The 24,575-nt window shown below is 40.0% G+C and overlaps 1 protein-coding gene and 23 non-coding genes across 24 annotated transcripts in view; all 24 read left to right on the top strand.

Moving 5' to 3' along the window:
- The window catches only part of hs3st2 (heparan sulfate (glucosamine) 3-O-sulfotransferase 2), a 33,343-nt gene extending 13,262 nt beyond the window's left edge, over positions 1-20,081 (top strand). The window contains exon 2 of the mRNA XM_077557936.1: positions 18,964-20,081. Coding sequence (XP_077414062.1) covers positions 18,964-19,582 — 619 coding nt within the window. The 3' untranslated portion in view covers positions 19,583-20,081. The remainder of the gene's footprint in view (positions 1-18,963) is intronic.
- Positions 17-108, top strand: trnar-ucu (transfer RNA arginine (anticodon UCU)). Its single transcript is given in 2 exon segments — positions 17-53; positions 73-108. It is a non-coding gene; the product is annotated as a tRNA-Arg (tRNA).
- trnar-ucu (transfer RNA arginine (anticodon UCU)) lies at positions 202-293 on the top strand. The gene is given in 2 exon segments: positions 202-238; positions 258-293. It is a non-coding gene; the product is annotated as a tRNA-Arg (tRNA).
- trnar-ucu (transfer RNA arginine (anticodon UCU)) lies at positions 387-478 on the top strand. The gene is given in 2 exon segments: positions 387-423; positions 443-478. It is a non-coding gene; the product is annotated as a tRNA-Arg (tRNA).
- On the top strand, positions 572-663 carry trnar-ucu (transfer RNA arginine (anticodon UCU)). The gene is given in 2 exon segments: positions 572-608; positions 628-663. It is a non-coding gene; the product is annotated as a tRNA-Arg (tRNA).
- Positions 757-848, top strand: trnar-ucu (transfer RNA arginine (anticodon UCU)). The gene is given in 2 exon segments: positions 757-793; positions 813-848. It is a non-coding gene; the product is annotated as a tRNA-Arg (tRNA).
- On the top strand, positions 942-1,033 carry trnar-ucu (transfer RNA arginine (anticodon UCU)). Its single transcript is given in 2 exon segments — positions 942-978; positions 998-1,033. It is a non-coding gene; the product is annotated as a tRNA-Arg (tRNA).
- Positions 1,127-1,218, top strand: trnar-ucu (transfer RNA arginine (anticodon UCU)). The gene is given in 2 exon segments: positions 1,127-1,163; positions 1,183-1,218. It is a non-coding gene; the product is annotated as a tRNA-Arg (tRNA).
- Positions 1,312-1,403, top strand: trnar-ucu (transfer RNA arginine (anticodon UCU)). Its single transcript is given in 2 exon segments — positions 1,312-1,348; positions 1,368-1,403. It is a non-coding gene; the product is annotated as a tRNA-Arg (tRNA).
- Positions 1,496-1,587, top strand: trnar-ucu (transfer RNA arginine (anticodon UCU)). The gene is given in 2 exon segments: positions 1,496-1,532; positions 1,552-1,587. It is a non-coding gene; the product is annotated as a tRNA-Arg (tRNA).
- On the top strand, positions 1,681-1,772 carry trnar-ucu (transfer RNA arginine (anticodon UCU)). Its single transcript is given in 2 exon segments — positions 1,681-1,717; positions 1,737-1,772. It is a non-coding gene; the product is annotated as a tRNA-Arg (tRNA).
- trnar-ucu (transfer RNA arginine (anticodon UCU)) lies at positions 1,866-1,957 on the top strand. The gene is given in 2 exon segments: positions 1,866-1,902; positions 1,922-1,957. It is a non-coding gene; the product is annotated as a tRNA-Arg (tRNA).
- Positions 2,051-2,142, top strand: trnar-ucu (transfer RNA arginine (anticodon UCU)). Its single transcript is given in 2 exon segments — positions 2,051-2,087; positions 2,107-2,142. It is a non-coding gene; the product is annotated as a tRNA-Arg (tRNA).
- Positions 2,236-2,327, top strand: trnar-ucu (transfer RNA arginine (anticodon UCU)). Its single transcript is given in 2 exon segments — positions 2,236-2,272; positions 2,292-2,327. It is a non-coding gene; the product is annotated as a tRNA-Arg (tRNA).
- trnar-ucu (transfer RNA arginine (anticodon UCU)) lies at positions 2,420-2,511 on the top strand. Its single transcript is given in 2 exon segments — positions 2,420-2,456; positions 2,476-2,511. It is a non-coding gene; the product is annotated as a tRNA-Arg (tRNA).
- On the top strand, positions 2,605-2,696 carry trnar-ucu (transfer RNA arginine (anticodon UCU)). The gene is given in 2 exon segments: positions 2,605-2,641; positions 2,661-2,696. It is a non-coding gene; the product is annotated as a tRNA-Arg (tRNA).
- On the top strand, positions 2,790-2,881 carry trnar-ucu (transfer RNA arginine (anticodon UCU)). The gene is given in 2 exon segments: positions 2,790-2,826; positions 2,846-2,881. It is a non-coding gene; the product is annotated as a tRNA-Arg (tRNA).
- On the top strand, positions 2,975-3,066 carry trnar-ucu (transfer RNA arginine (anticodon UCU)). Its single transcript is given in 2 exon segments — positions 2,975-3,011; positions 3,031-3,066. It is a non-coding gene; the product is annotated as a tRNA-Arg (tRNA).
- trnar-ucu (transfer RNA arginine (anticodon UCU)) lies at positions 3,160-3,251 on the top strand. Its single transcript is given in 2 exon segments — positions 3,160-3,196; positions 3,216-3,251. It is a non-coding gene; the product is annotated as a tRNA-Arg (tRNA).
- Positions 3,345-3,436, top strand: trnar-ucu (transfer RNA arginine (anticodon UCU)). The gene is given in 2 exon segments: positions 3,345-3,381; positions 3,401-3,436. It is a non-coding gene; the product is annotated as a tRNA-Arg (tRNA).
- trnar-ucu (transfer RNA arginine (anticodon UCU)) lies at positions 3,530-3,621 on the top strand. The gene is given in 2 exon segments: positions 3,530-3,566; positions 3,586-3,621. It is a non-coding gene; the product is annotated as a tRNA-Arg (tRNA).
- Positions 3,715-3,806, top strand: trnar-ucu (transfer RNA arginine (anticodon UCU)). The gene is given in 2 exon segments: positions 3,715-3,751; positions 3,771-3,806. It is a non-coding gene; the product is annotated as a tRNA-Arg (tRNA).
- Positions 4,076-4,167, top strand: trnar-ucu (transfer RNA arginine (anticodon UCU)). Its single transcript is given in 2 exon segments — positions 4,076-4,112; positions 4,132-4,167. It is a non-coding gene; the product is annotated as a tRNA-Arg (tRNA).
- Positions 4,261-4,352, top strand: trnar-ucu (transfer RNA arginine (anticodon UCU)). The gene is given in 2 exon segments: positions 4,261-4,297; positions 4,317-4,352. It is a non-coding gene; the product is annotated as a tRNA-Arg (tRNA).
- Positions 20,082-24,575: the final 4,494 nt, after the last annotated feature.

Genomic DNA, 24,575 nt, shown 5'->3' with positions numbered 1-24,575 from the left:
AAAGTCAACATCAGCAGGCTCTGTGGCGCAATGGACAGCACGTTGGACTTCTAAGATACTAAATAAGAGGGAATTCAAAGGTTGTGGGTTCGACTCCCACCAGAGTCGGCTTGTAGTCGAATCTAATTTTAAACATCAATGCAATTCAGGGACCTTTAGGTTGTGGTAGTTTATTGTAACATTCCAAAGACAACATCAGCAGGCTCTGTGGCGCAATGGACAGCGCGTTGGACTTCTAAGATAGTTAGCAAGAGGCAATTCTAAGGTTGTGGGTTCGAGTCCCACCAGAGTTGTCTCCTCTTTGAAGAGAATTGTAAAGATAAATCCAATTCAGGTACCTTTAGGTTGTGGTAGTTTATTGTAACATTCCAAAATCAACATCAGCAGGCTCTGTGGCGCAATGGACAGCGCGTTGGACTTCTAAGATAGTTAGTAAGAGGCAATTCAAAGGTTGTGGGTTCGAGTCCCACCAGAGTCGTCTCCTAGTTGAGCAAAATTTTAAAAATCATTCCAATTCAGGTACCTTTAGGTTGTGGTAGTTTATTGTAACATTCCAAAGTCAACATCAGCAGGCTCTGTGGCGCAATGGACAGCGCGTTGGACTTCTAAGATAGTTAGTAAGAGGCAATTCAAAGGTTGTGGGTTCGAGTCCCACCAGAGTCGTCTCCTAGTTGAGCAAAATTTTAAAAATCATTCCAATTCAGGTACCTTTAGGTTGTGGTAGTTTATTGTAACATTCCAAAGTCAACATCAGCAGGCTCTGTGGCGCAATGGACAGCGCGTTGGACTTCTAAGATGCTAAATAAGAGGGAATTCAAAGGTTGTGGGTTCGAGTCCCACCAGAGTCGTCTCCTCTTTGAAGAGAATTGTAAAGATAAATCCAATTCAGGTACCTTTAGGTTGTGGTAGTTTATTGTAACATTCCAAAATCAACATCAGCAGGCTCTGTGGCGCAATGGACAGCGCGTTGGACTTCTAAGATAGTTAGTAAGAGGCAATTCAAAGGTTGTGGGTTCGAGTCCCACCAGAGTCGTCTCCTAGTTGAGCAAAATTTTAAAAATCATTCCAATTCAGGTACCTTTAGGTTGTGGTAGTTTATTGTAACATTCCAAAGTCAACATCAGCAGGCTCTGTGGCGCAATGGACAGCGCGTTGGACTTCTAAGATAGTAAATAAGAGGGAATTTAAAGGTTGTGGGTTCGAGTCCCACCAGAGTCGGCTTGTAGTTGAATGGAATTTTAAACATCAATCCAATTCAGGTACCTTTAGGTTGTGGTAGTTTATTGTAACATTCCAAAGTCAACATCAGCTGACTCTGTGGCGCAATGGACAGCGCATTGGACTTCTAAGATAGTTAGCAAGAGGCAATTCAAAGGTTGTGGGTTCGAGTCCCACCAGAGTTGGCTTGTAGTTGAATGGAATTTTAAAATCATTCCAATTCAGGTACCTTTAGGTTGTGGTAGTTTATTTTAACATTCCAAAGTCAACATCAGCAGGCTCTGTGGCGCAATGGACAGCGCGTTGGACTTCTAAGATAGTAAATAAGAGGGAATTTAAAGGTTGTGGGTTCGAGTCCCACCAGAGTCGGCTTGTAGTTGAATGGAATTTTAAACATCAATCCAATTCAGGTACCTTTAGGTTGTGGTAGTTTATTGTAACATTCCAAAGTCAACATCAGCTGACTCTGTGGCGCAATGGACAGCGCATTGGACTTCTAAGATAGTTAGCAAGAGGCAATTCAAAGGTTGTGGGTTCGAGTCCCACCAGAGTCGTCTCCTCTTTGAAGAGAATTGTAAAGATAAATCCAATTCAGGTACCTTTAGGTTGTGGTAGTTTATTGTAACATTCCAAAATCAACATCAGCAGGCTCTGTGGCGCAATGGACAGCGCGTTGGACTTCTAAGATAGTTAGTAAGAGGCAATTCAAAGGTTGTGGGTTCGAGTCCCACCAGAGTCGTCTCCTAGTTGAGCAAAATTTTAAAAATCATTCCAATTCAGGTACCTTTAGGTTGTGGTAGTTTATTGTAACATTCCAAAGTCAACATCAGCAGGCTCTGTGGCGCAATGGACAGCGCGTTGGACTTCTAAGATAGTAAATAAGAGGGAATTTAAAGGTTGTGGGTTCGAGTCCCACCAGAGTCGGCTTGTAGTTGAATGGAATTTTAAACATCAATCCAATTCAGGTACCTTTAGGTTGTGGTAGTTTATTGTAACATTCCAAAGTCAACATCAGCTGACTCTGTGGCGCAATGGACAGCGCATTGGACTTCTAAGATAGTTAGCAAGAGGCAATTCAAAGGTTGTGGGTTCGAGTCCCACCAGAGTTGGCTTGTAGTTGAATGGAATTTTAAAATCATTCCAATTCAGGTACCTTTAGGTTGTGGTAGTTTATTTTAACATTCCAAAGTCAACATCAGCAGGCTCTGTGGCGCAATGGACAGCGCGTTGGACTTCTAAGATAGTAAATAAGAGGGAATTTAAAGGTTGTGGGTTCGAGTCCCACCAGAGTCGGCTTGTAGTTGAATGGAATTTTAAACATCAATCCAATTCAGGTACCTTTAGGTTGTGGTAGTTTATTGTAACATTCCAAAGTCAACATCAGCTGACTCTGTGGCGCAATGGACAGCGCATTGGACTTCTAAGATAGTTAGCAAGAGGCAATTCAAAGGTTGTGGGTTCGAGTCCCACCAGAGTCGTCTCCTCTTTGAAGAGAATTGTAAAGATATATCCAATTCAGGTACCTTTAGGTTGTGGTAGTTTATTGTAACATTCCAAAACCAACATCAGCAGGCTCTGTGGCGCAATGGACTGCGCGTTGGACTTCTAAGATAGTTAGTAAGAGGCAATTCAAAGGTTGTGGGTTCGAGTCCCACCAGAGTCGTCTCCTAGTTGAGCAAAATTTTAAAAATCATTCCAATTCAGGTACCTTTAGGTTGTGGTAGTTTATTGTAACATTCCAAAGTCAACATCAGCAGGCTCTGTGGTGCAATGGACAGCGCGTTGGACTTCTAAGATATTAAATAAGAGGGAATTCAAAGGTTGTGGGTTCGACTCCCACCAGAGTTGGCTTGTAGTCGAATCTAATTTTAAACATCAATGCAATTCAGGGACCTTTAGGTTGTGGTAGTTTCTTGTAATATTCCAAAGTCAACATCAGCAGGCTCTGTGGCGCAATGGACAGCGCGTTGGACTTCTAAGATAGTAAATAAGAGGGAATTTAAAGGTTGTGGGTTCGAGTCCCACCAGAGTTTGCTTGTAGTTGAATGGAATTTTAAACATCAATCCAATTCAGGTACCTTTAGGTTGTGGTAGTTTATTGTAACATTCCAAAGACAACATCAGCTGACTCTGTGGCGCAATGGACAGCGCATTGGACTTCTAAGATAGTTAGCAAGAGGCAATTCAAAGGTTGTGGGTTCGAGTCCCACCAGAGTCGTCACCTCTTTGAATAGAATTTTAAAGATAAATCCAATTCAGGTACCTTTAGGTTGTGGTAGTTTATTGTAACATTCCAAAACCAACATCGGCAGGCTCTGTGGCGCAATGGACAGCGCGTTGGACTTCTAAGATAGTTAGTAAGAGGTAATTCAAAGGTTGTGGGTTCGAGTCCCACCAGAGTCGTCTCCTAGTTGAATAAAATTTTAAAAATCATTCCAATTCAGGTACCTTTAGGTTGTGGTAGTTTATTGTAACATTCCAAAACTAACATCAGCAGGCTCTGTGGCGCAATGGACAGCGCGTTGGACTTCTAAGGTAGTTAGTAAGAGGCAATTCAAAGGTTGTGGGTTCGAGTCCCACCAGAGTCGTCTCTTAGTTGAGTAAAATTTTAAAAATTATTCCAATTCAGGTACCTTTAGGTTGTGGTAGTTTATTGTAACATTCCAAAGTCAACATCTGTGGCACAATGGACAGCGCGTTGGACTTCTAAGATACTAAATAAGAGGGAATTCAAAGGTTGTGGGTTCGATTCCCACCAGAGTTGGCTTGTAGTCGAATCTAATTTTAAACATCAATGCAATTCAGGGACCTTTAGGTTGTGGTAGTTTATTGTAACATTCCAAAGACAACATCAGCCGGCTCTGTGGCGCAATGGACAGCGCGTTGGACTTCTAAGATAGTAAATAAGAGGGAATTCAAAGGTTGTGGGTTCGAGTCCCACCAGAGTCGGCTTGTAGTTGAATGGAATTTTAAACATCAATCCAATTCAGGTACCTTTAGGTTGTGGTAGATTATTGTAACATTCCAAAGTCAACATCAGCTGACTCTGTGGCGCAATGGACAGCGCGTTGGACTTCTAAGATAGTTAGCAAGAGGCAATTCAAAGGTTGTGGGTTCGAGTCCCACCAGAGTCGGCTTGTAGTCGAATCCAATTTTAAACATCAATCCATTTCATGGACCTTTAGGTTGTGGTAGTTTATTGTAACGTTCCAAAGTCAACCCTAACCCTCATGATAAACCCTAATTTGAAACCCTAACCCTAATGTAAAAGCCTAGTTTGAAACCTTAATATAAAACCTGAGTTTGAAACCCCAACCCTATTGTAAAATCCTAGTTTGAAACCCCAACTCTGATTTGAAACCCTAGTTTGAAACCCTAAGCCTAATTTGAAACCCTAGTTTGAAAACCTAACCTTAATGTAAAAGCCTAGTTTGAAACCCTAACCCGTAAAACCCTAGTTTGAAGCCCCAACCCTAATTTGAAACCCTAGTTTTAAACCCTAACCATAAAGAAAAACCCTAAAATAAAACCCTAATTTGAAACCCTAACTCTAATGTAAATCCCTAGTTTGAAACCCTAACCCTAATTTCAAACCCTAACCCTATAGTAAAACCCTAGTTTGAAACCCTAACCCTAATGTAAAACCCTAGTTTGAAACCCAACCCTAATTTGGAAACCCTAATATAAAACCCTAGTTTGAAACCCTAACCCTAAGGTAAAACCCTAGTTTGAAACCCTAATCCTAATTTGAAACCCTAGTTTGAAACCGTAACCCTAAAATTAAACCCAAGTTTGAAACCCTAATCACATTTGGAAACCCTAATGTAAAACCCTAGTTTAAATCTCCAACCCTAATTTCAAACCCTAGTTTGAACCACTAACCCTATTTTGAAACCCTAAACTAAAAGCCTAGTTTGAAACCCTTACCCTAATTTGAAACCCTAGTTTTAAACCCTAACCATAAAGAAAAACCTTAAAATAAAACCCTAATTTGAAACCCTAACTCTAATGTAAATCCCTAGTTTGAAACCCTAACCCTAATTTCAAACCCTAACCCTATAGTAAAACCCTAGTTTGAAACCCTAACCCTAATGTAAAACCCTAGTTTGAAACCCTAATCCTATTTGGAAACCCTAATATAAAACCCTAGTTTGAAACCCTAACCCTAAGGTAAAACCCTAGTTTGAAACCCTAGTTTGAAACCGTAACCATAAAATTAAACCCAAGTTTGAAACCGTAACCCTAAAATTAAACCCAAGTTTGAAACCCTAATCCTATTTGGAAACCCTAATGTAAAACCCTAGTTTAAAACCCAAACCCTAATTTCAAACCCTAGTTTGAAACCCTAATGTAAAAGCCTAGTTTGAAACCCTTACGCTAATGTAAAACCCTAGTTTGAAACCTTAACCCTAATTTGAAACCCTAGTTTGAAACCCTAACCTTAATTTGAAACCCTAGTTTGAAACCCTAACCCTAATGTAAAACCCTAGTTTGAAACCCTAACCCTAAAAACCCTAGTTTGAAACCCTAATCCTATTTGGAAACCCTAATGTAAAACCCTAGTTTGAAACCCTAACCCTAATGATAAACCCTAGTTTGAAATCCTAACCCTAATTTGAAATCCTAGTTTGAAACCCTAACCCTAATGTAAAACCCTAGTTTGAAACCCTAACCCTAATGTAAAACCCTTGTTTGAAACCCTAACCCTAATTTGAAACCCTGGTTTGAAACCCTAACCCTAATTTGAAACCCTAATGTAAAAGCCTAGTTTGAAACCCTTACCCTAATGTAAAACCCTAGTTTGAAACCCCAACCCTAATTTCAAACCCTAGTTTGAAACCCTAACCCTATTTTGAAACCCTTATGTAAAAGCCTAGTTTGAAACCCTTACCCTAATGTAAAACCCTAGTTTGAAACCTTAACCCTAATTTGAAACCGTAGTTTGAAACCCTAACCCTAGTTTGAAACCCTAACCCTAATGTAAAACCCTAGTTTGAAACCCTTACCCTAAAAACCCTAGTTTGAAACCCTAATCCTATTTGGAAACCCTAATGTAAAACCCTAGTTTGAAACCCTAACCCTAATGATAAACCTTAGTTTGAAATCCTAACCCTAATTTGAAATCCTAGTTTGAAACCCTAATCCTAATGTAAAACCCTAGTTTGAAACCCTAACCCTAATGTACAACCCTTGTTTGAAACCCTAACCCTAATTTGAAACCCTGGTTTGAAGCCCTAACCCTAATTTGAAACCCTAGTTTGAAACCCTAATGCTAATTTGAAACCCTAGTTTGAAACCCTAACCCTAAAATAAAACCCTAGTTTGGAACCCTAATCCTATTTGGAAACCCTAATATAAAACCCTAGTTTGAAACCCTAACCCTAATCTAAAACCCTAGTTTGAAACCCTAACCCTAATGTAAAACCCTAGTTTGAATTCCCAACCCTAAATTGAAACCCTAGTTTGAAACCCTAACCCTAATGTAAAACCCTAGTTTGAAACCCTAATCTAAGACCCTAGTTTGAAACGCTAACCCGAAAGTAAAACCCTAAACCTAATGTAAAACCCTAGTTTGAAACCCTAACCCTAATGTAAAACCCTAGTTTGAAACCCTAACCCAAAAGTAAAACCCTAGTTTGAAACCCTAACCCTAATTTGAAACCCTAACCCTAATTTGAAACCCTAACCCTAATTTGAAACCCTAACCCTAATTTGAAACCCTTGTTTGACAACCCAAACCTAATTTGAAACCATAGTTTGAAACCCTAACCCTAAAGTAAAACCCTAGTTTGAAACCCTAACCCTAATGTAAAACCCTAGTTTGAAACCCTAACCCGAAAGTAAAATCCTAGTTTGAAACCCTAACCCTAATTTGAAACCTTTGTTTGAAACCCTAACCCTAAAGTAAAACCCTAGTTTGAAACCCTAACCCTAATGTAAAACCCTAATTTGAAAACCTAACCCTAAAGTAAAACCCTAGTTGAAACCCTTACCCTAATGAAAAACCCTAGTTTGAAACCCTAACCCTAATTTGAAACCATAGTTTGAAACCCTAACCCTAAAGTAAAACCCTAGTTTGAAACCCTAACCGTAACGTAAAACCCTAGTTTGAAACCCTTACCCAAATAAAAAACCCTAATTTGAAATCCTATTCCTAATGTAAAAGCCTAGTTTGAAACCCTAACCCTAATTTGAAACCCTAGTTTTAAACCCTAGGGTTTTACATTAGGGTTAGGGTTTCAAACTAGGGTTTTACATTAGGGTTAGGGTTTCAAACTAGCGTTTCAAATTAGGGTTAGGGTTTCAAACCAGGGTTTCAAATTAGGGTTAGGGTTTCAAACAAGGGTTTTACATTAGGGTTAGGGTTTCAAACTAGGGTTTTACATTAGGGTTAGGGTTTCAAACTAGGGTTTCAAATTAGGGTTAGGGTTTCAAATTAGGGTTGGGGTTTCAAACTAGGGTTTCAAATTAGAATTAAGGTTTCAAACTAGGGTTTTACATTAGGGTAAGGGTTTCAAAGTAGGCTTTTCCATTAGGGTTTCAAAATAGGGTTAGGGTTTCAAACTAGGGTTTGAAATTAGGGTTGGGGTTTCAAACTAGGGTTTTACATTAGGGTTTCCAAATAGGATTGGGGTTTCAAACTTGGGTTTAATTTTAGGGTTACGGTTTCAAATGAAGGGTTTTGCATTAGGGTTGGGGTTTCAAACTATGGTTTTACTTTAGGGTTAGGGTTTCAAACTAGGGTTTTATATTAGGGTTTCCAAATAGGATTAGGGTTTCAAACTAGGGTTTTACATTAGGGTAAGGGTTTCAAACTAGGGTTTTACATTAGGGTTAGGGTTTCAAACTAGGGTTTTACTATAGGGTTAGGGTTTAAAACTAGGGTTTTACATTAGGGTTAGTGTTTCAAACTAGGGTTTTATTTTAGAGTTTTACTTTATGGTTAGGGTTTAAAACTAGGGTTTCAAATTAGGGTTAGGGTTTCAAACTAGGGTTTCAAATTAGGGTTATGGTTTCAAACTAGGTTTTTCCATTAGGGTAAGGGTTTCAAACTAGGCTTTTACATTAGGGTTTCAAAATAGGGTTTGAAATTAGGGTTGGGGTTTCAAACTAGGGTTTTACATTAGGGTTTCCAAATAGGATTAAGGTTTCAAACTTGGGTTTAATTTTAGGGTTACGGTTTCAAACTAGGGTTTTTAAATTAGGGTTGGGGTTTCAAACTAAGGTTTTGCATTAGGGTTGGGGTTTCAAATTAGGGTTTTACATTAGGGTTAGGGTTTTAAACTAGGGTTTTACTTAACTCTTTACTGCCAAAGACGTTTAATGACGTTATGTAAAAATCTACGGAGGGCCGCCAAGGACGTTAAAAGACGTCCACCCATTTTTTTAAATCTTTTTTTTTGAAACGGGTGGAGAGAAGCCTTGCCCAGCTGTGGTGAAAGTTTCAAGCAGATCTAGTGAGCCTAATGACTATTTTTAGCCCCTAGATTGCAGCAATGACTCTCTTTTGACAAGATTGGGTAGGCGTTAGTAGAAGACGTGAGGCGGAGCTAGAGGGGACAATGGCTGGGCAAGGGAATAGAACATGGCGACCGGTTGCAAGCAGCTCACGCTCGAGCAGATTTTTTCAAAGACGAAAAGCATCGACCAACGCTAAAGAGCACATTGATGACGACGATGATCATCATCGATGATGATGATGGTGACTCCGAGGTTGAAAGCATTGACGCGGCAGTAGGAGACGTGAGGCGGAGCTAGATGGCCGAGGAAGCGGACAATGGCGACCGGTTGCAAGGAGCTCACACTTGGGAATTTTTTTCAAAGACGAAAGGCATCGACCAACGCTAAAGAGCACATTGATGACGACGATGATCATCATCGATGATGATGATGGTGACTCCGAGGTTGACGGCGAAGTTGGAAGCGTTGACGCGGCGGCTATGACGACGTCATAAAGGTTCACGAGCTAGCGATGCTAACACCGGAAAACGCATAACACAACCGAGCACGCTCAGGCGGACGTTCAATCGGACGACGAAGAGTGCCTCGAGTCCAATGCATATTCATCGGAGGAGTGGGTACAGTCTGCTACTTGCTATTCCCCGGAAAAAAAGGCCGTCAAGAAAGTGTAACATCCGCACGCGAAACGGGCAATCGAAAGTGAAACTAATCTGTTGTGCAAATCCTGCTCCCTTGCACGCAGGAGAGCGTTACAAAAAGAAAAACTGTATTTGAAACATCCACATAATTGTAAGTAGTACCACAGTTGCACACATTTGTAAATAGTTTGCGAAATTGTTTTGTCAAATTGTTACACTGTTGAATGGAAATAAACGTATTTTGCAAACTAAAAACACGTCTTCATTGTTGGTGGTGGTGTATTACAGAAGTAAAGCACTATTTAGGTGTTTGTGGCATCATTCATGAACAAAAAGAAGTGTAGATAGAATTCACTAGAGTGCATGAAATAACATCGTTTCACAAAAAGCTCTTTTTCTCCGCTTTTTGTTTCAAAACAGAGCATTTCGGTGAAACTAACCTATTTTCTATTGTTGATTGCTGAAAAACGGAATAAGGTAAAAACAAACTTTTTTTTTCTGATGAAAGATGAGAGTCCAATCTTTGGTCATTTGGTAGTATGTGTGTTTCCATAGTCCAAACACAACATTTTCTGTGGACCTTGAAAGATCAGTCAAAATGCTTAAATCGGCTGGCACTGGCGACATCCCGTTTCTGAAAACGTCTGGCAGTGAAAGAGTTAAGGGTTTCCAAATAGGATTAGGGTTTCAACGTTTTGTTTTCTCTTGCCATTTGGAGTTTGTTTTTGTTTGGTAGTAATTAAAGTCCTTTAAAGTACATTACCTTCGCCTCCTTGCCCTGCTTCCCTGCGACTGGGTCCTCCACCAAATTTTGTCTTCTTGACAACTTTACGGTCATGAGAGTGTTGCTAAAACATCAAATGCAATGGTGCCCCAAGACTTTTGGCCAGTACTGTGCAGTACCATTCAATGAATGGCATTCATGTTTTGAAGAGAAATATACAAAGAGCAAAAATAAATAAATAAATGAAAAAAAAAACATTCAGGATGCAGTCTGTGGACCAGCACAAAGGATGAAAGGTCAATTTTGACTCATCTCCTTGTCAACAATCGATGAACTCCGAATGAATGGCTGCCACTTCACTGAGCCTTGAATTTAAAAGTGTGCGGTGTAGTCTTCTCACTTCATGTATGCAGCGAGAGCACAGCGAACAAGGCCAGGAGTTACAAAACCCATCAGAAGAGAGTTCAAGTCCAAATGCGGCTGCCGTAAATGATACCAAATCATTAGAATTGAGTGAAACAAGGATTCATCTTTGCAAAGAGGGACTGAAACTGCTGTAGGGGCCAACCAGGAAGCTTTTCATTTAATCACGTATAGAGTTGTGAAATCCAGGTCCAGAAAGCAAAAATCTTGAAATATTTTGGCTTTAGCCACAGGTGCTTCTAGCTCAGACATGGGCAAACCACGGCCCGTTATGCTTTTCAATCTGGCCCGCCGAAATTATCCAATAAGGCTAGAAAAAAATTCAAAATCATTCATTTAATTTTGTCCCTGCAATGCCCGCGTTTCACCAATAGGTGGCGCCAGCCGCGGCGCCAGGATTTTTATTGTGGGTGGGCCTGAGGAAAAATGGGTGGGCCAGAGAAAATATCCCCCCAAAAAAATTCCCTTCACGTCCCTAATAGTGCTTTACCGCGGGTACCAAGGACAGCGATTAAGTTGCCGCTCTTAACACACACTTTTTATGGCGTTATTTCGCTTCTTTAATTACGAGGGCGCAGAAAATAAAATCGCTGGCGCGGTCTCACGTAAAGTGAAGGACTGCTGTGAGTGACGGGTGCAGCTGGAGAACGCCCTCTCCAGCTGCAGCAGTACGAGCAGTGGATGACTGGTGTTGGGATCCACTTCCCTCAGACTCCTGTGCAGATTATGTTTTACACCAGAGTCACTGCTGTGTAACTTCTACACACCAGGAAAATATGATCACTGGGTCGGGGTCTCACTGATAAGCTATTTTACACACAGAAAGGGGACAGAAAGATACGCAGGGCACATTCATAACAACTGTTCTAAATAAGTGGATTTTGCACATTTGAAAAACGCAGTCCTTAGTGCACACTATAAGTAAATCGGGTTGTACATTTATCTGTGTGTGTTTACTGTGCTATGAGGTCCAAATGCTCCTGGTCCGGCCCATCTGTCAAAATTTCAAACCCATTGTGGCCCGCAAGTCAAAAAGTTTGCCCACCCCTGTTCTAGCTCGTTTACCTGCCAGTTGAGTAGAAACACCTGCTGCTAAAGCCAATCTGTGGCAGGATTTTTACTTTCTGGATCTGGATTCTACAACCCTGATCACACACCTGATATTTCACTTTCATGTTTTAATGGCAAATCATCCAACTTCTTTGCCATGCACTGTCCACAAACAATGACTCAAACAAACATGTTTCCTTTACAGTAAACCATCTGTCTAGTATACATGGTTCAAATTTGGCAGCAATGGTTCAAAATCTACATTACAAGTTGGTCATTGAAAGACCACTGAAAATGAAGCTAAAAGTCTAAACCAGAATGGAAGACCTCCTGTGTCTTTTCCACCATGGCTTATTGAGATTTTTTTTTGTGGGTCCACTCATGTTAAACAAGTCTACCAATTTTCATATTGCTTATTTAAACTGCTTTCGGGGATTGAATTGTCAGTAGTAGTCATGTAGTTTCGTGTTTTATGGCAAGCATTCAAGATGCTGTATGATGTATCTTAAAATGGAACACTGCACTGAATTTAGATTCTAACAGGGAAGAGAATAATGTAGCTCAACTATTTCTGAGAACATACAGAACATGTCAGATTGTCAATGCATCCATCCATCCAAGGTCAAAGAGATCCTAAGTGCACTATAGTGTGGATTCACACTCACAAGACACAACACTAGGTACACTTGCACAATCTAATGGCATCCAATACAAGAAGTGAATTACAAGAAGTCATTAGATTGTGTACCTGATGAGGTGTCCAGTACGGTGTTAGATAAACATGGAGTTTTTTTCTAACAGGTTGTCTAATGCTCATTAAATGCAATGCACACAGTGAATGGATAATGCATTTTTAAATAGTAATGGCACTATTAACAACCGTCCCGTCTAATGGCTCACTCATTGGATAGTATTAATTATTGAAAATTCTGGATGTATAATTGTATATCTCATTAACAATTTACCACTAATTAAAGTAGCTAAGCAGGTGAGTACACAGTTGGCAATTACAGCTCCATTCAAGCGTTTTGGAGCAGCTGCACAGTCTCTGTGTTAACAGTATCGAACGCATTGTCCTCGCCTCACTCGAGTTAATTTTCTCAGAGTCATTAAAATGTCACCACCGAGCCTTCTAATGCATCTTGACTTAAACTTTAATTCACCGCCAACTCAGTGTGTGTGTGTGTGTGCGCGCACGAATGTGTGTAATAAGAAGATAAAGATGTAGAGCTTTTACAAAATATGTGATACTTCTTTTTTTCTTCTTCTTTTTTTTTTTCTGGCGAGCTCAGTATTGTTCATTCGGTAATTTTACCGATTTGACATATCATCATTGCTCTCTCTCTCTCTCTTTTTTTTTAACAGATATTTTTTTTATTAATTATTATTTTGTATGTGGGTGAGTATGTGCATGTGCGTGTGAGTGTGAGTGTGTATTCATTAGTTCACCTAAAACCTATTAAAAAATCCCATACCGTTCACCTAAACCGAACACTTCAGAACCCAGCCAGAGCCGTGAGGCCATCAGGAGACCCGAGGAAGGACCAAAGAAAAGAAAGGAAAGTGAAATCCAGCACAGACCAGACATCACCCACCAACCAGAGTCCTTCACCAACCCCAGAAACATCCAAATTCCAACAAATCAGGGAGACCTCAAGAGACCAAACGAGAGACTGAGGAAAGGAAGGAAGGACAGACGAAGCAGAGTGAGATCCACAGACATCAGCCTCCACCGATTCAACGACCACAGGAAGAAGCAGATTGTGTCTGAGTTTCGATAGATGCTGGTGTGGTGGATCTGGCATGCATGAAAATCTCCACCAGGACAGAGCAAGCGCAACACCTCAGGGCCCCCCAGGGCCACGGCAGCGCAGAGGGATAACCCCCGGGCCCCGCAGGGGCCACCGGCCGGAGAGCAAACCCAGGAGCAGGAGCTATATGTGATACTTCTCAATACCTGTGCAGTTTCAGTAAGTTTGTGTTCCTTTGCACTAGCACAAATCTTCTATGCAGATTGGTTAGTTTGTAAGGCAGTTGGCTGCTTTGGTGGTTGTATGTCAATCATTTAGTCAGTTTGAAGATCAATGGACATGGTTTAACGAAGGACAAGAGTAAGACATTTGTTTGAACATTATCAACACAGCAAATAAAGGGGGTGCTGCCTAGTTATTTAGAGATGAAGTTTTTATTTTTGAGTTGAATAGTCGGTTAGTTGATTTTCAGTCAGTCGATCAGTTTGTCTCACAGTGGGTAAATCCAATGTTTTAAGTGGAAAAAAATAAGTGTCAGTCCTCTACTAATTCCACTATATATATATATATATATATATATATATATATATATATATATATATATAGATATATATAGATAGAGAGAGAGAGAGAGAGAGAGAGAGAGGGAGGGACAATTCTGGCCAATCATGCTCGGTAATTAGCCTGTTACTGACAGATTATGTTAATTTTCTGTATGGGGTAATGAGAGCCGAGCAGAGACAGAACTTCATTGTCTGCATCAACCATTCAGAGTATTCTCTCAGTATTGTGAATCATGACTTGCAGAAGTTTGTTTTGTTTGTTTTATTTTTTATAATTCATTTATTATTTTTTCCTTTTGGACACATTATTACAGGTTACATCGATTACAGGTGATATACATAGGTGATTTGGTGCCCTAGGCGAAAGTGTAGAATGTAGCCCCCTATGTATAATGTAAAATAAATAAAATATATATGCTCTATAACATTTTGTAGCATCCTCGGTTGAAATAAAGGTGGTCTATCCGACTGATGGTTCACAACTTTTATTAAACCTTTGTGTGAACACACCGTAAGAGCTACAATACAAATAAAGAAAATTGCCATTAATAACTCAAACGGTATGTTTTGTGTATTCTTTTACCGTATTTAAGCCATATACTAGGGTGACGATATTCCTATTTCCAAAAAAAGAGGACACTTGCCCCGACCTTGAAATTGTGGTACCAGTCGCAGTTACACTTCACCTCCTATTAGTCACGCAATGACAACCGGACATTTTAATGGATTTATAAAACCCCCGGACGCTCCAACAGGATGTAAGAAAATGGTCTGTCCTCCAAAACGAGGACAGATTTGGTTGCCCTACCATATACAGTGGTAACTCGGAGTTTGAACATAATTCGTTCCTACGAAGTGTTTAAAGTCCAAACTGTTCAACCTCCGAAACATTTTTTTCCATAGGAAACAATGTAAATGCAATTAATCCGTTCCCAAGCTCCAAAAACAGAAAATTCCTATTTTAATTTCTATTTATGTTTTTTACATTTACACCCTGTACAGTATTTAAACAATAAAAAAATATCTTACCTTTTGTTGTTGTGTGATGGCATCAGTGGATGATAAATGCTATGTTAATGCTTGCTTTAGTTCAGTGCTGAGTTTGTGTATTTTACATTGGGCATATTGTTAGACTACTAAGCGGTCCTTGCGTGCGTTGTTTAACGTCAGGTACGTTGTTGAACAGCTAAAAGGGGTCCTTACAACGGCGCGATAATCTCCTTCCTAATTCCACTGTGGTTCGTAGCACTGTATGTTTTTCTTTGCTGCCACTGGCACGCTTGTCTTTCTTTGGGCCCATGGCGAAGAAAATTGTCGTGGAAAAATCAAAATGCGCTCGCGAGTATGGAGCACCTCCGGGAGTATTCACGATCTGACTGGAAATGAGCAGTGTATCGTCTCAACTACCGCAACGTGAGCATTCGGCATTGCTCGGCTTCACTCGGCTACCCGTTTTCAAGGTACGTTCGTCTTAGCTTGCTTTGCTTGGGTGTTCGAACTCCAAAAATGAGTTAAAACTCCGAGGCATTTTTTGCTCAGATTTTTTGGGTTGAAGTCCGATTTGTACGAGTTCCGAGACGTTCAAACTCCGAGGTTCCACTGTACTATAAATGAATTGCCTTAAATTATTATCTTTTATAGCCTTGACAATCTCTTGAGTACAATTTACATTGTGAATAAACATTTTAACCTTGCCTGTTGCCTTTATAAATACCTTAAAACTGAAGTAAACTATACAGAAATACAGATTCTTAGTCAATAAAACAGAATCTTGAGCAATAGCGTTGCTAAATATTTAGCAAGGAGCATTAGCACACTCAAGGGGATGAACATGGTAATGTTTTACTATGCAGTAAATTGCACAATGAACATGAAATATAGCAACATTAGTTAAACAATGAAACATTGCTCCAATACGAACCTCGTTCCCTTCTCAGCCAGGTGCTAAAGAATCGTTCGCTGAATTAGTTGTAAACTTCAATTTTCTCTGATTTCCTGTGGCACGCACACGTGTTCTCTGCACTTGGAAGACTGCGCCACTAAGTAAGTCGGTTACTTTCGTCAGTTCCTACCGTTTTATGAGACCTTTTCCTGTATCCTTCAAAATAAAAGTATCAACTATGTTATAATAGCACAATAAAACAACACAATTCTGCAATACAAAAATACAAAAACAAAAATAATAGCAGGGTCATTTCCATATTTTATTTTAGAAAACCTGAGGGGTAAAATATTTTTTATCTTTTTTTTTTGTCCTGCAATTTGGCGCCCCCTCCACTAAATGGTGCCCTAGGCAACCGCCTAATTTGCCTACGCCCTGGGTCTTACTACATACTCCTTCAATCTGAATACAACCCTTGTCTAGTGTTCAAAATGTGAAGTAAAGGAATACAGACAGTGCAGTACAACAAGGTGGTGGTGTGTTTCTAAGTAACCTATCAAGTGTTGTACTATTTAAAGACACATCATGTGTGACCTTTCACACAGTCAGCCCTTTTGTGCGTTCTTTGACAGCTTCCAGCAGACACCTTCCATGCCACGGTTGCAATCATCACACAGAGGTGTGCACAAATCCTGTGAAACATGCCTGTGAGTTGCCGTTTGCTCGGGGAAGAAGGCGGAGTTCTCATGAAAGATTAATTGTTTGCTCTCTGGCCCCCGAGGCTCCGGGGCCCCCGACGACTCGGGATGAATAAAGCAAAACGGATCGATATTGGTGAGACTTAAGAGGTAACCTATGGCAGGAGTGTGAAAGGTTAGCTTTTAATCGAAGCCTGCCCACACTCATTATGAAGGAATGTCATGTTTAATCATCCATACACTGAAGCACAGCGCTGTGAGAAATGGCAAAACAATTCTTTGACACTTTCTTTTATGAGAAACGGCGCTATTACTTTTACAGTGTTTATTACCTGTTGTCGTTCACAGTTGACACTTTAACTTCAACTTTTAGTATTTGTCATCATATATATATATATATACTACTGGGGCAGTATTAAGGAGCGTAAACGACTGACTGGAAACACGTCTTTATTCACAACTGCCAACAACAGAGAATGGCGAATATTGCGCCAACAAACATTATATCAAACACGCCCCCTGCTGTATATCTACTGGGTGAGATGCATGGTCCTAAAGTCCACCTACTACTCCCTAAAAAAAAGTTAGGGCTAATTTGAATTTCAGGTGAAACTTTAGAATGAATAAAAAAATGTACTATAACAGGTGAACTCAATTTGACGTCCTCTAATCTTTTCATTCCACTTCAAACTGTTAGTTGTAGTATTCTTTGCTTTACTCTTAACATGGTCTTATATAAAACATCCAATATATATATTATCCTACAGTCAGACTATCCAAATAAAGCACGCAATGAGTGCACCACATACTCAAAGATAGCAAATGACAGAAAAGTGCTTTAGGACATCGAAAAGCTCACAATGAGCTTCTTAGGACCTCGACAGTAGCTTTTTTCTACACCAGGACTTCACTAACCCCAAATGGTTAAAATCAGCAACTTGGCATATCCTTTGGCAAACATGTTAGCCTCCCACATGCAGCTCTAGCGTTTCTGAGGATTATCTGATATGCCGCTAAACCACTGAGCTCAAGTGGACGAAGTAGCCATCAGCTGACTTAACCAAGATGGAGATGCAGCAAGAGCGGGCTACATGCTAAGCGGAAGGCTAGAGCTACATGAACGCTGCTAGCCTGCTACCTAGCTTGCTACCTAGCCTGTTGCTAGCCAACGTCCTGTCTCTCAACAAAGAGATGGATGATCTGAGAGCCAGGATAATATCGTGTTAGGGAGTTTTGTGCTAGCCTCTGATTTTTCGGGAACAAAGAGACAACCAAACGTGGTGGAGTATGCAGACATTCAGATGATGGAGAAATACTGCCCGACGGACAATGAAGTGCTGATAGCGAAGTGCATAATTTTTAATCTACCAAAGAAGTTCAATGTTGTGTTTGTGCTGGCTAGTTACATTCCATTGCATGCCAAAAAGACTACAGCGCTAGCTCTACTGCATGACAGCATTTATAAAAACGAGACTGCAAACCTAGACAGAGTTGATCCATGTAATTAGGGATGCACCGAAATGAAAATTTTTGGCTGAAATCAAAAACCCAACATGAGAAATGCTTGGCCGAAAAACGAAACGCCGCAAAACAATTATGCCAATTATTTTACTATTGCATTTAATATAATTAATTACAATTATAATATTACTATAAAATATTTATTTAGCACTGGCATTTTAACAAAGCACAATATAAATTGAAATGTGTCCACACCACAGACATGTTGTCTAATGTTAGCCTACATTAAACATCAAAGGCAGGGTTAGCATTTTCTGCCGGTATGATTGCACTTTATAGTCAATACGGATGTGTGCGGTGCGGTGCGGATGACGTGTTTGTATTTGGAGCGTAACACAGTGCGGCACACTTAAAATCCGCACATTCACATATTCACCAACGTTTAAAAATAAATAAATACATTTCTTCGCACTAACCAATCGGCTTCGGGAACGGAGTGCAAAGTCACACAGCGTCTTGTAGGTCTGTAGTGGTGAGTGTTCACGTGTTTAAAACTGTTGATAGCAATAGTACTAGCATTAGCTGAAGTATTTAGCACGGTCAACGGAATTCCAGTGAAAAAGCGCTCGATTCAAAGAAAAAAAGGAAGGCGCTGCAGGAGAAAAAGTGGCTCATCTGTAGTGCAGTACTCGTCAGCGCTCTCTTTTTTGACCAGCTGAAATGCTGGCCAATAGTTTACCAAGCGACGCCCCTCTCTTCTCCGGTATGCGGCACACAAACGGCAGCGAGCAGTGAGGCAGACACTCAAATAGAAACTTGCTTGCAGTGTTTTTTTTTTTGCGTGTGTCACTACAACATCCTATTTCGGCCATATTCTTGGCTTTAATTTTATTTTGGCCAAATGACGAAAATGCCTAATTTTGCCAACGTTTTTTTTTTCTTCGTGAATATTGAAGGATAGGTTCCAAAACACAATCCATGAATGCTAAACCATGAACATACAGGGTTCTACTGTATACCTTGATCTGTATTCAGTAACTAATATGACTACTACTTCTACAAACAACTTGTTTTATTCTGTTTCCCCCCTCAAGGGGCCTCATGCCACGAACACTGGACAGTCAGATCACACTGGAGAAGACCCCCAGCTACTTTGTCACAAGGGAGGCGCCCCGTCGCATCTCCAGCATGTCCCAACAGACCAAGCTGCTCGTGGTGGTGCGCAACCCCGTCACCCGGGCCATCTCGGACTACACGCAGACTCTGTCAAAGAAACCCGATATCCCAACTTTTGAGGAGCTGGCCTTTAAGAACAGGAGCCTCGGCGTCGTTGACACTTCGTGGAACGCCATCCGCATCGGCATGTACATCCTACACCTGGAGAACTGGCTGCGCTACTTCCGCCTCTCGCAGATGCACTTTGTGAGCGGCGAGCGGCTCATCACGGACCCGGCGGGCGAGATGGGTCGCATTCAGGACTTCCTGGGACTCAAGCGGATCATCTCGGACAAGCACTTCTACTTCAACAGGACCAAGGGCTTCCCGTGTCTGAAGAAGCCGGAGAGCAGCGGGCAGCCTCGCTGCTTGGGGAAGTCCAAGGGCAGGACTCACGTACAAATAGAGCAGGAGGTCATCGAGCAGCTGCAGGAGTTTTATAGACCATTTAACGTCAAGTTCTTTGAAACAGTCGGACAGGACTTCAAGTGGGACTGAACAGAAACTTCTACTTGGGCAAGTACCAATACTTTGCCTTGAAAAACTTCTGTTTGACAAAATGAGCTCATGCAAAGACCCGATGGTCAAACGAGAGACTGAATATGCAAGAAGTTATACTGTATGTGCTCAAATACAAATAATTGGTCCTGAAATAACTGAAATCTTTAGGGAAGTTTAGTTGACAAAATGAGGTCATCCTGGTGTATTTACAGGAAGAGTTAAAAGCCAGGGATTAAATTAATGTCATGCACAGGCAGGAAGAATGTAAAATACATGAAATACATGAAAACTTTAAGGAACATGCACAATATGTAGATAAAATAAGTATGAGCTCATGCTAAAACCAGACACTTTGTACAGGAACAGTAACGAACCATGCTGTGGGATTGAATGTGCTACACAAAAACTGGAAATTATATTCAAGTGTTGAAATAAAAATATGAAGCCGTGTAATATTTATGGAAGACGTTTGACAAAATAAACAGAGTTGGGCATTTGTCTTAATCAGCAATTCCGTTGATGGAGATGCTCACCTTTCGCCGAGTGCTTCCCCATATTTATGACTCAAAGGTTCGCAAAAATACATGGAATGAGAGGGACCATCTGTACTCCCTTACCCCAATCGACAGACGTAAACCTGCTTCAGTCGGCCGGTGCTTAGTCCGTGCATTTTTTAAAGGCTTCATGCATTGTGCACTCGCTGAAAGACGACAATTAATATGAAAATTAATATGATATCATGACCAAAACAGATGGTACTCTATTGACATGAACAGTAACGGGCCAAGCTACGGGAATGAATGTGTCACATACAAACACAAAGTTCTATGCGCTTAAATACAAATAATTTGTCCTTACAACCACTGAAATCTTTATTGAGGCAGCATCGTAATACGCCCCCAAATAGAGGGTACATCATGGGTGGTGCTACAAATATCGCAGTCCATTGATTGCTTGATGTAGAATGGTCACATTTGACTGACGATGATCAGTACCGTAGTGAGTAGAACTGAACTGGAACCTTTGGTCAAAATATGGCTTAAGGTGCCAATTATCTCTAAAAAAATCTAAGCAAGTGTAGCTGCCTCACGCTTGTAAATCACATGAATAAATTAGCGGACAAGCTGCATTAATTCTTCAAGGCCTCTATCGTGTTAGCGCCTCACGCCCATGCGAAAGGCGCCGCTTTAATATTCATAGGTGCCGATTGCTTTCCGACACACTCGGAATACATCCGTGGTTTTCCTCTTGATGAGCTCTCCACATGGAAGTTCAACCACAACAACAAAAAACAACAACATTACACAAAAATGAAAGCAACACAAATAAATAAATGTTTGCTGTTTACCAGAAATCAGTTCTTTGTATTCCTACCTGATGTTTCAAAGGCTTCCCCAATAGTCGACTGGATGTTTTTATATCGTGAGGTTTGTCCGCTAATATCAACTGGTTCTGAATACCTGACAAACAGTGGGTGAGGCGGGCTAGTCAAATCAATACATGTTCCCAGCGCTGCCTGACTGATCTTCAGACTTTGGGGCTAATTGGTTACTGTCAAAATAGGAAAGCAATTGATTTTGATATCTGAGGAAAAATGGGCAAGGTAGTTAATGTTGAAGTTGAAACAATACGTGCTTTTTATAGGAGAAAGTTTTTGGGCTGATCTTCAACATACAGTACATGAACTCCTCCTAAAGCATGAACTCTACTTATTTTCTGACTGCCCATCACACAGTCAGGGTTCAGGACACTAATGAATTTTAACTATATCTGATCAAATGTGGGCAAGATAGTCAATGTCAATGACTAATCTTCAACTTTAATGAACTCCTATGCCTAAGCAAGAACTCACTTGATTTTCTGATTATCTTTCGGCTCCTGTGGTTCGGAACCCTGTAGACTTATTTATTTAATACACTGCACTTTCAGACTGATTTTCACACTCTCCGGGATAATTGTCAAAGCACGCTTTGGGTTTATTGAGCAATGTCAAAAAAGCAAAAAGACTATTAGTATTCATTTTGAGGATCTGACACAAGATGAGTGAGGAAGTTGATGTCAAAGCTCAAAGTTCATCTGAACTTTTTACTTTGTCCACATCTCTGAGAGAAATCCTGTCAAAGCAAGAACCTGCAAAAAAAAATTATCCTGACTCTTAGAGATTATTGCTCGGAACGCAATTGATTTTTGATATTCACGTTCAATTCACGTTCTCGTTACTTTTCGTCTGATTTTCAGACTCATGGAGATGCTTTACATAGCAAAAACCTTTTAATATTTTTTGCCAGACTCTGAGGGCTGTCCAATATCAAAGCAATTTTGAGCATCTGACACAAGATGGGCTGGGTAATTTGTCTTTGTCCATTTAATCATATCACCACTAAAACAATAATAAAAAAAAGACAGACTTTAACTCACATTCTGACTGCTATTTATAATTTTTCCCCTTTAAAATTTTGATTGACAGGTCAATCGCGTCAGGCGTCTGTGTCTCGCCCAGTCGTCAGCAGCAGACGCGTCATGTTTGGCAACTTTATCTCGCGACGGTTAATTATATTTTTCCCTCCTCCCTGCCAACCTCAGAAAGCTGGAGGCTTTATGACATTACACTCACAAAGTTTGGGTGATGTGATACTTTCCATTTGACAAGTGATAAAAACCTGCTCGGCGCAACAATTTTTGGGGAATCTTCTTATATCCTCTCTAGTGTTTACTTGCTTATTAATGCAGGCCTCAGTTTGCCATGCATTTGTGTGTAATCAAAGAAGTAATAGCTGCACACTACATTTATAGTGAGAGCAGAACTACTGGTAATGTATGCAGGAATGAATGCTGGGATGGCCGCTCCAAGGGAAGGTGATCAGTGAGATGATAGTCCAACTTGTCACGGTGTCCGCTCAGGTTTAGCATTTCCATTATGACTTTTTTTCTTTCTTCTTCTTCTCATTCCAGTAAAAATGGCTTCAATTCAGCCGGTGTCCCCATTCCCTGTCTGTCAGCATTGACCTCAGAATTAACATATTCATGTTTCACGACTTTCTGGTTGAATTACTGCCGCTCAAAAGCCACAAAGTGAGGTACAAACTAATGAGATCCAATGCTAAGAATGTATATAAAATAAATGAAAAAATTATATATATCTATATATATATATACATACACATATATATATATATATTTCTCTCTATCTCTCTCTCTCTCTCTCTCTATATATATATATATATATATATATATATATATATATATATATATATATATATATATATATATATATACGTATATATATATATATATATATATATATATATATATATATATATATATATATATATATATATATATCCCTTCCCCAACAAGTCTCTCTGGCCATTCATATTGCCATGCGAATATGAAAGTGCTTAGTCATGATCAGAGGTGGGTAGTGTAACGAGTTACATTTACTCCGTTACATTTACTTGAGTAACATTTTGGAAAAAAAATACTTCTAAGAGTAGTTTTACCACACAATACTTTTTACTTTTACTTGAGTAGATGTGTGAAGAAGTAACGCTACTCTTACTCCGTTCTATTGGGCTACACTAGAGTCGTTACCCGCCGCCCCATTCATACATTAGATTTACTGTATTTTCAGGTAAGCGCTCCACTTGACTGACTGTGTGGGAGTATTTCCGCGGACACTAGTGATGTGACGTTCACGAACAAATCAAGTCTTTTAAAGGGCTCTTCAATGTGACGATGGGAACCGAGTCTTTATAGAGACCCATTCAACCCCCTAAAAATAAATCAGACTTCATGTTCAAGCAGTTACTCAGTACTTGAGTATTCTTTTCAGCGAATACTTTTTCACTTGTACTTGAGTGATTTATTTGATGACTACTTTTTACTTTTACTTGATTAATATTATTTTGAAGTAACGCTACTCTTACTTGAGTAAAATTTTTGGCTACTCTACCCACTTCTGGTCATGATCAATAATAACAGAGAACACATATCCAGCTTCAACAAAACAGTTGTGCTAGCAATATTGAGCTAGCATTAGCATTAACCATGGCTGCTTATATTGGTAGGATGGCTTATTTTTAATAGAGTCTTACTATAAAATAAAATTTTATGGGTTTAAAGTTTTTGGACTGTATAATCAATGATAAATGTATCACTGATTATGTTATATACTATATATTATATTGAGGGTGCTGAGACAGCTTCATTACTGATGCCTGTCGTCTTCTTGCTGAATTGGGGCAAATTCACCTCTTGTTTGAACTCATTACATTTCCGACAACTTGGCGCACTTCAAACGGCTGCAAAAAACAAGTCCAAGAAGAAAAGACAGCAAGAGAGAAAAGTCCTGCGTGTTCTGTCATGCGCTCAGCAGAGACAACTCGACAGCAACAAAAGGATGCGAGCGAAACGCATGACAAGTGCAGCGCTTTGCTTGAAATGTAAGCATATTATTAATGTCTGCTGGCATTGCTGGGAATGCAAGTCAAAGATGATTATTAATAACATTTCATGACATTTTGACAATGGAGCGACTCAGGGATCCCAACGCAACACTCAATCATTCGGGTTGTCTATTATTATTATTCCAGCAAATCAAAAGCGATTAAGGCCTAAACATGCCTGAAAATGAACATTTGAATTTTTGCAAGTTTCAGTATGAAAAAAAAATAGACCACCTCGTAGTCTTCAATTTTTTTTTCATTTTCATGCCTGGTACTGTTGAAGGTATGGTTGAGGGATTAAAAGACAGAAAAGAAAGCTTGGAATGCCTTAACACATTCTTTAGTCCTTTTTGGGAGGGTCGTGCCCAAAAAGTTTTCCAATTTCTGCAAGTGCGTGTATCCTGGTGGAAACGTATGTACAGTATTTAAAGGGTCCCAAACATGACATATCCCCCAAATCTGAAATTGAGTTGGCTAATTGGTTTGAAGTAGCCATTTTGGGTGAATTCCAGGGCTTGCATTGTGGAAAAAATTGCTCAAATGAG

The sequence above is a fragment of the Vanacampus margaritifer genome, chromosome 2 (assembly GCF_051991255.1).
Source record: "Vanacampus margaritifer isolate UIUO_Vmar chromosome 2, RoL_Vmar_1.0, whole genome shotgun sequence".
NCBI classification, from domain to species: domain Eukaryota; kingdom Metazoa; phylum Chordata; class Actinopteri; order Syngnathiformes; family Syngnathidae; genus Vanacampus; species Vanacampus margaritifer.
The sequence above is the reverse complement of the archived record's forward strand: the minus strand, read 5'-3'. Positions and strand labels throughout refer to the sequence as shown.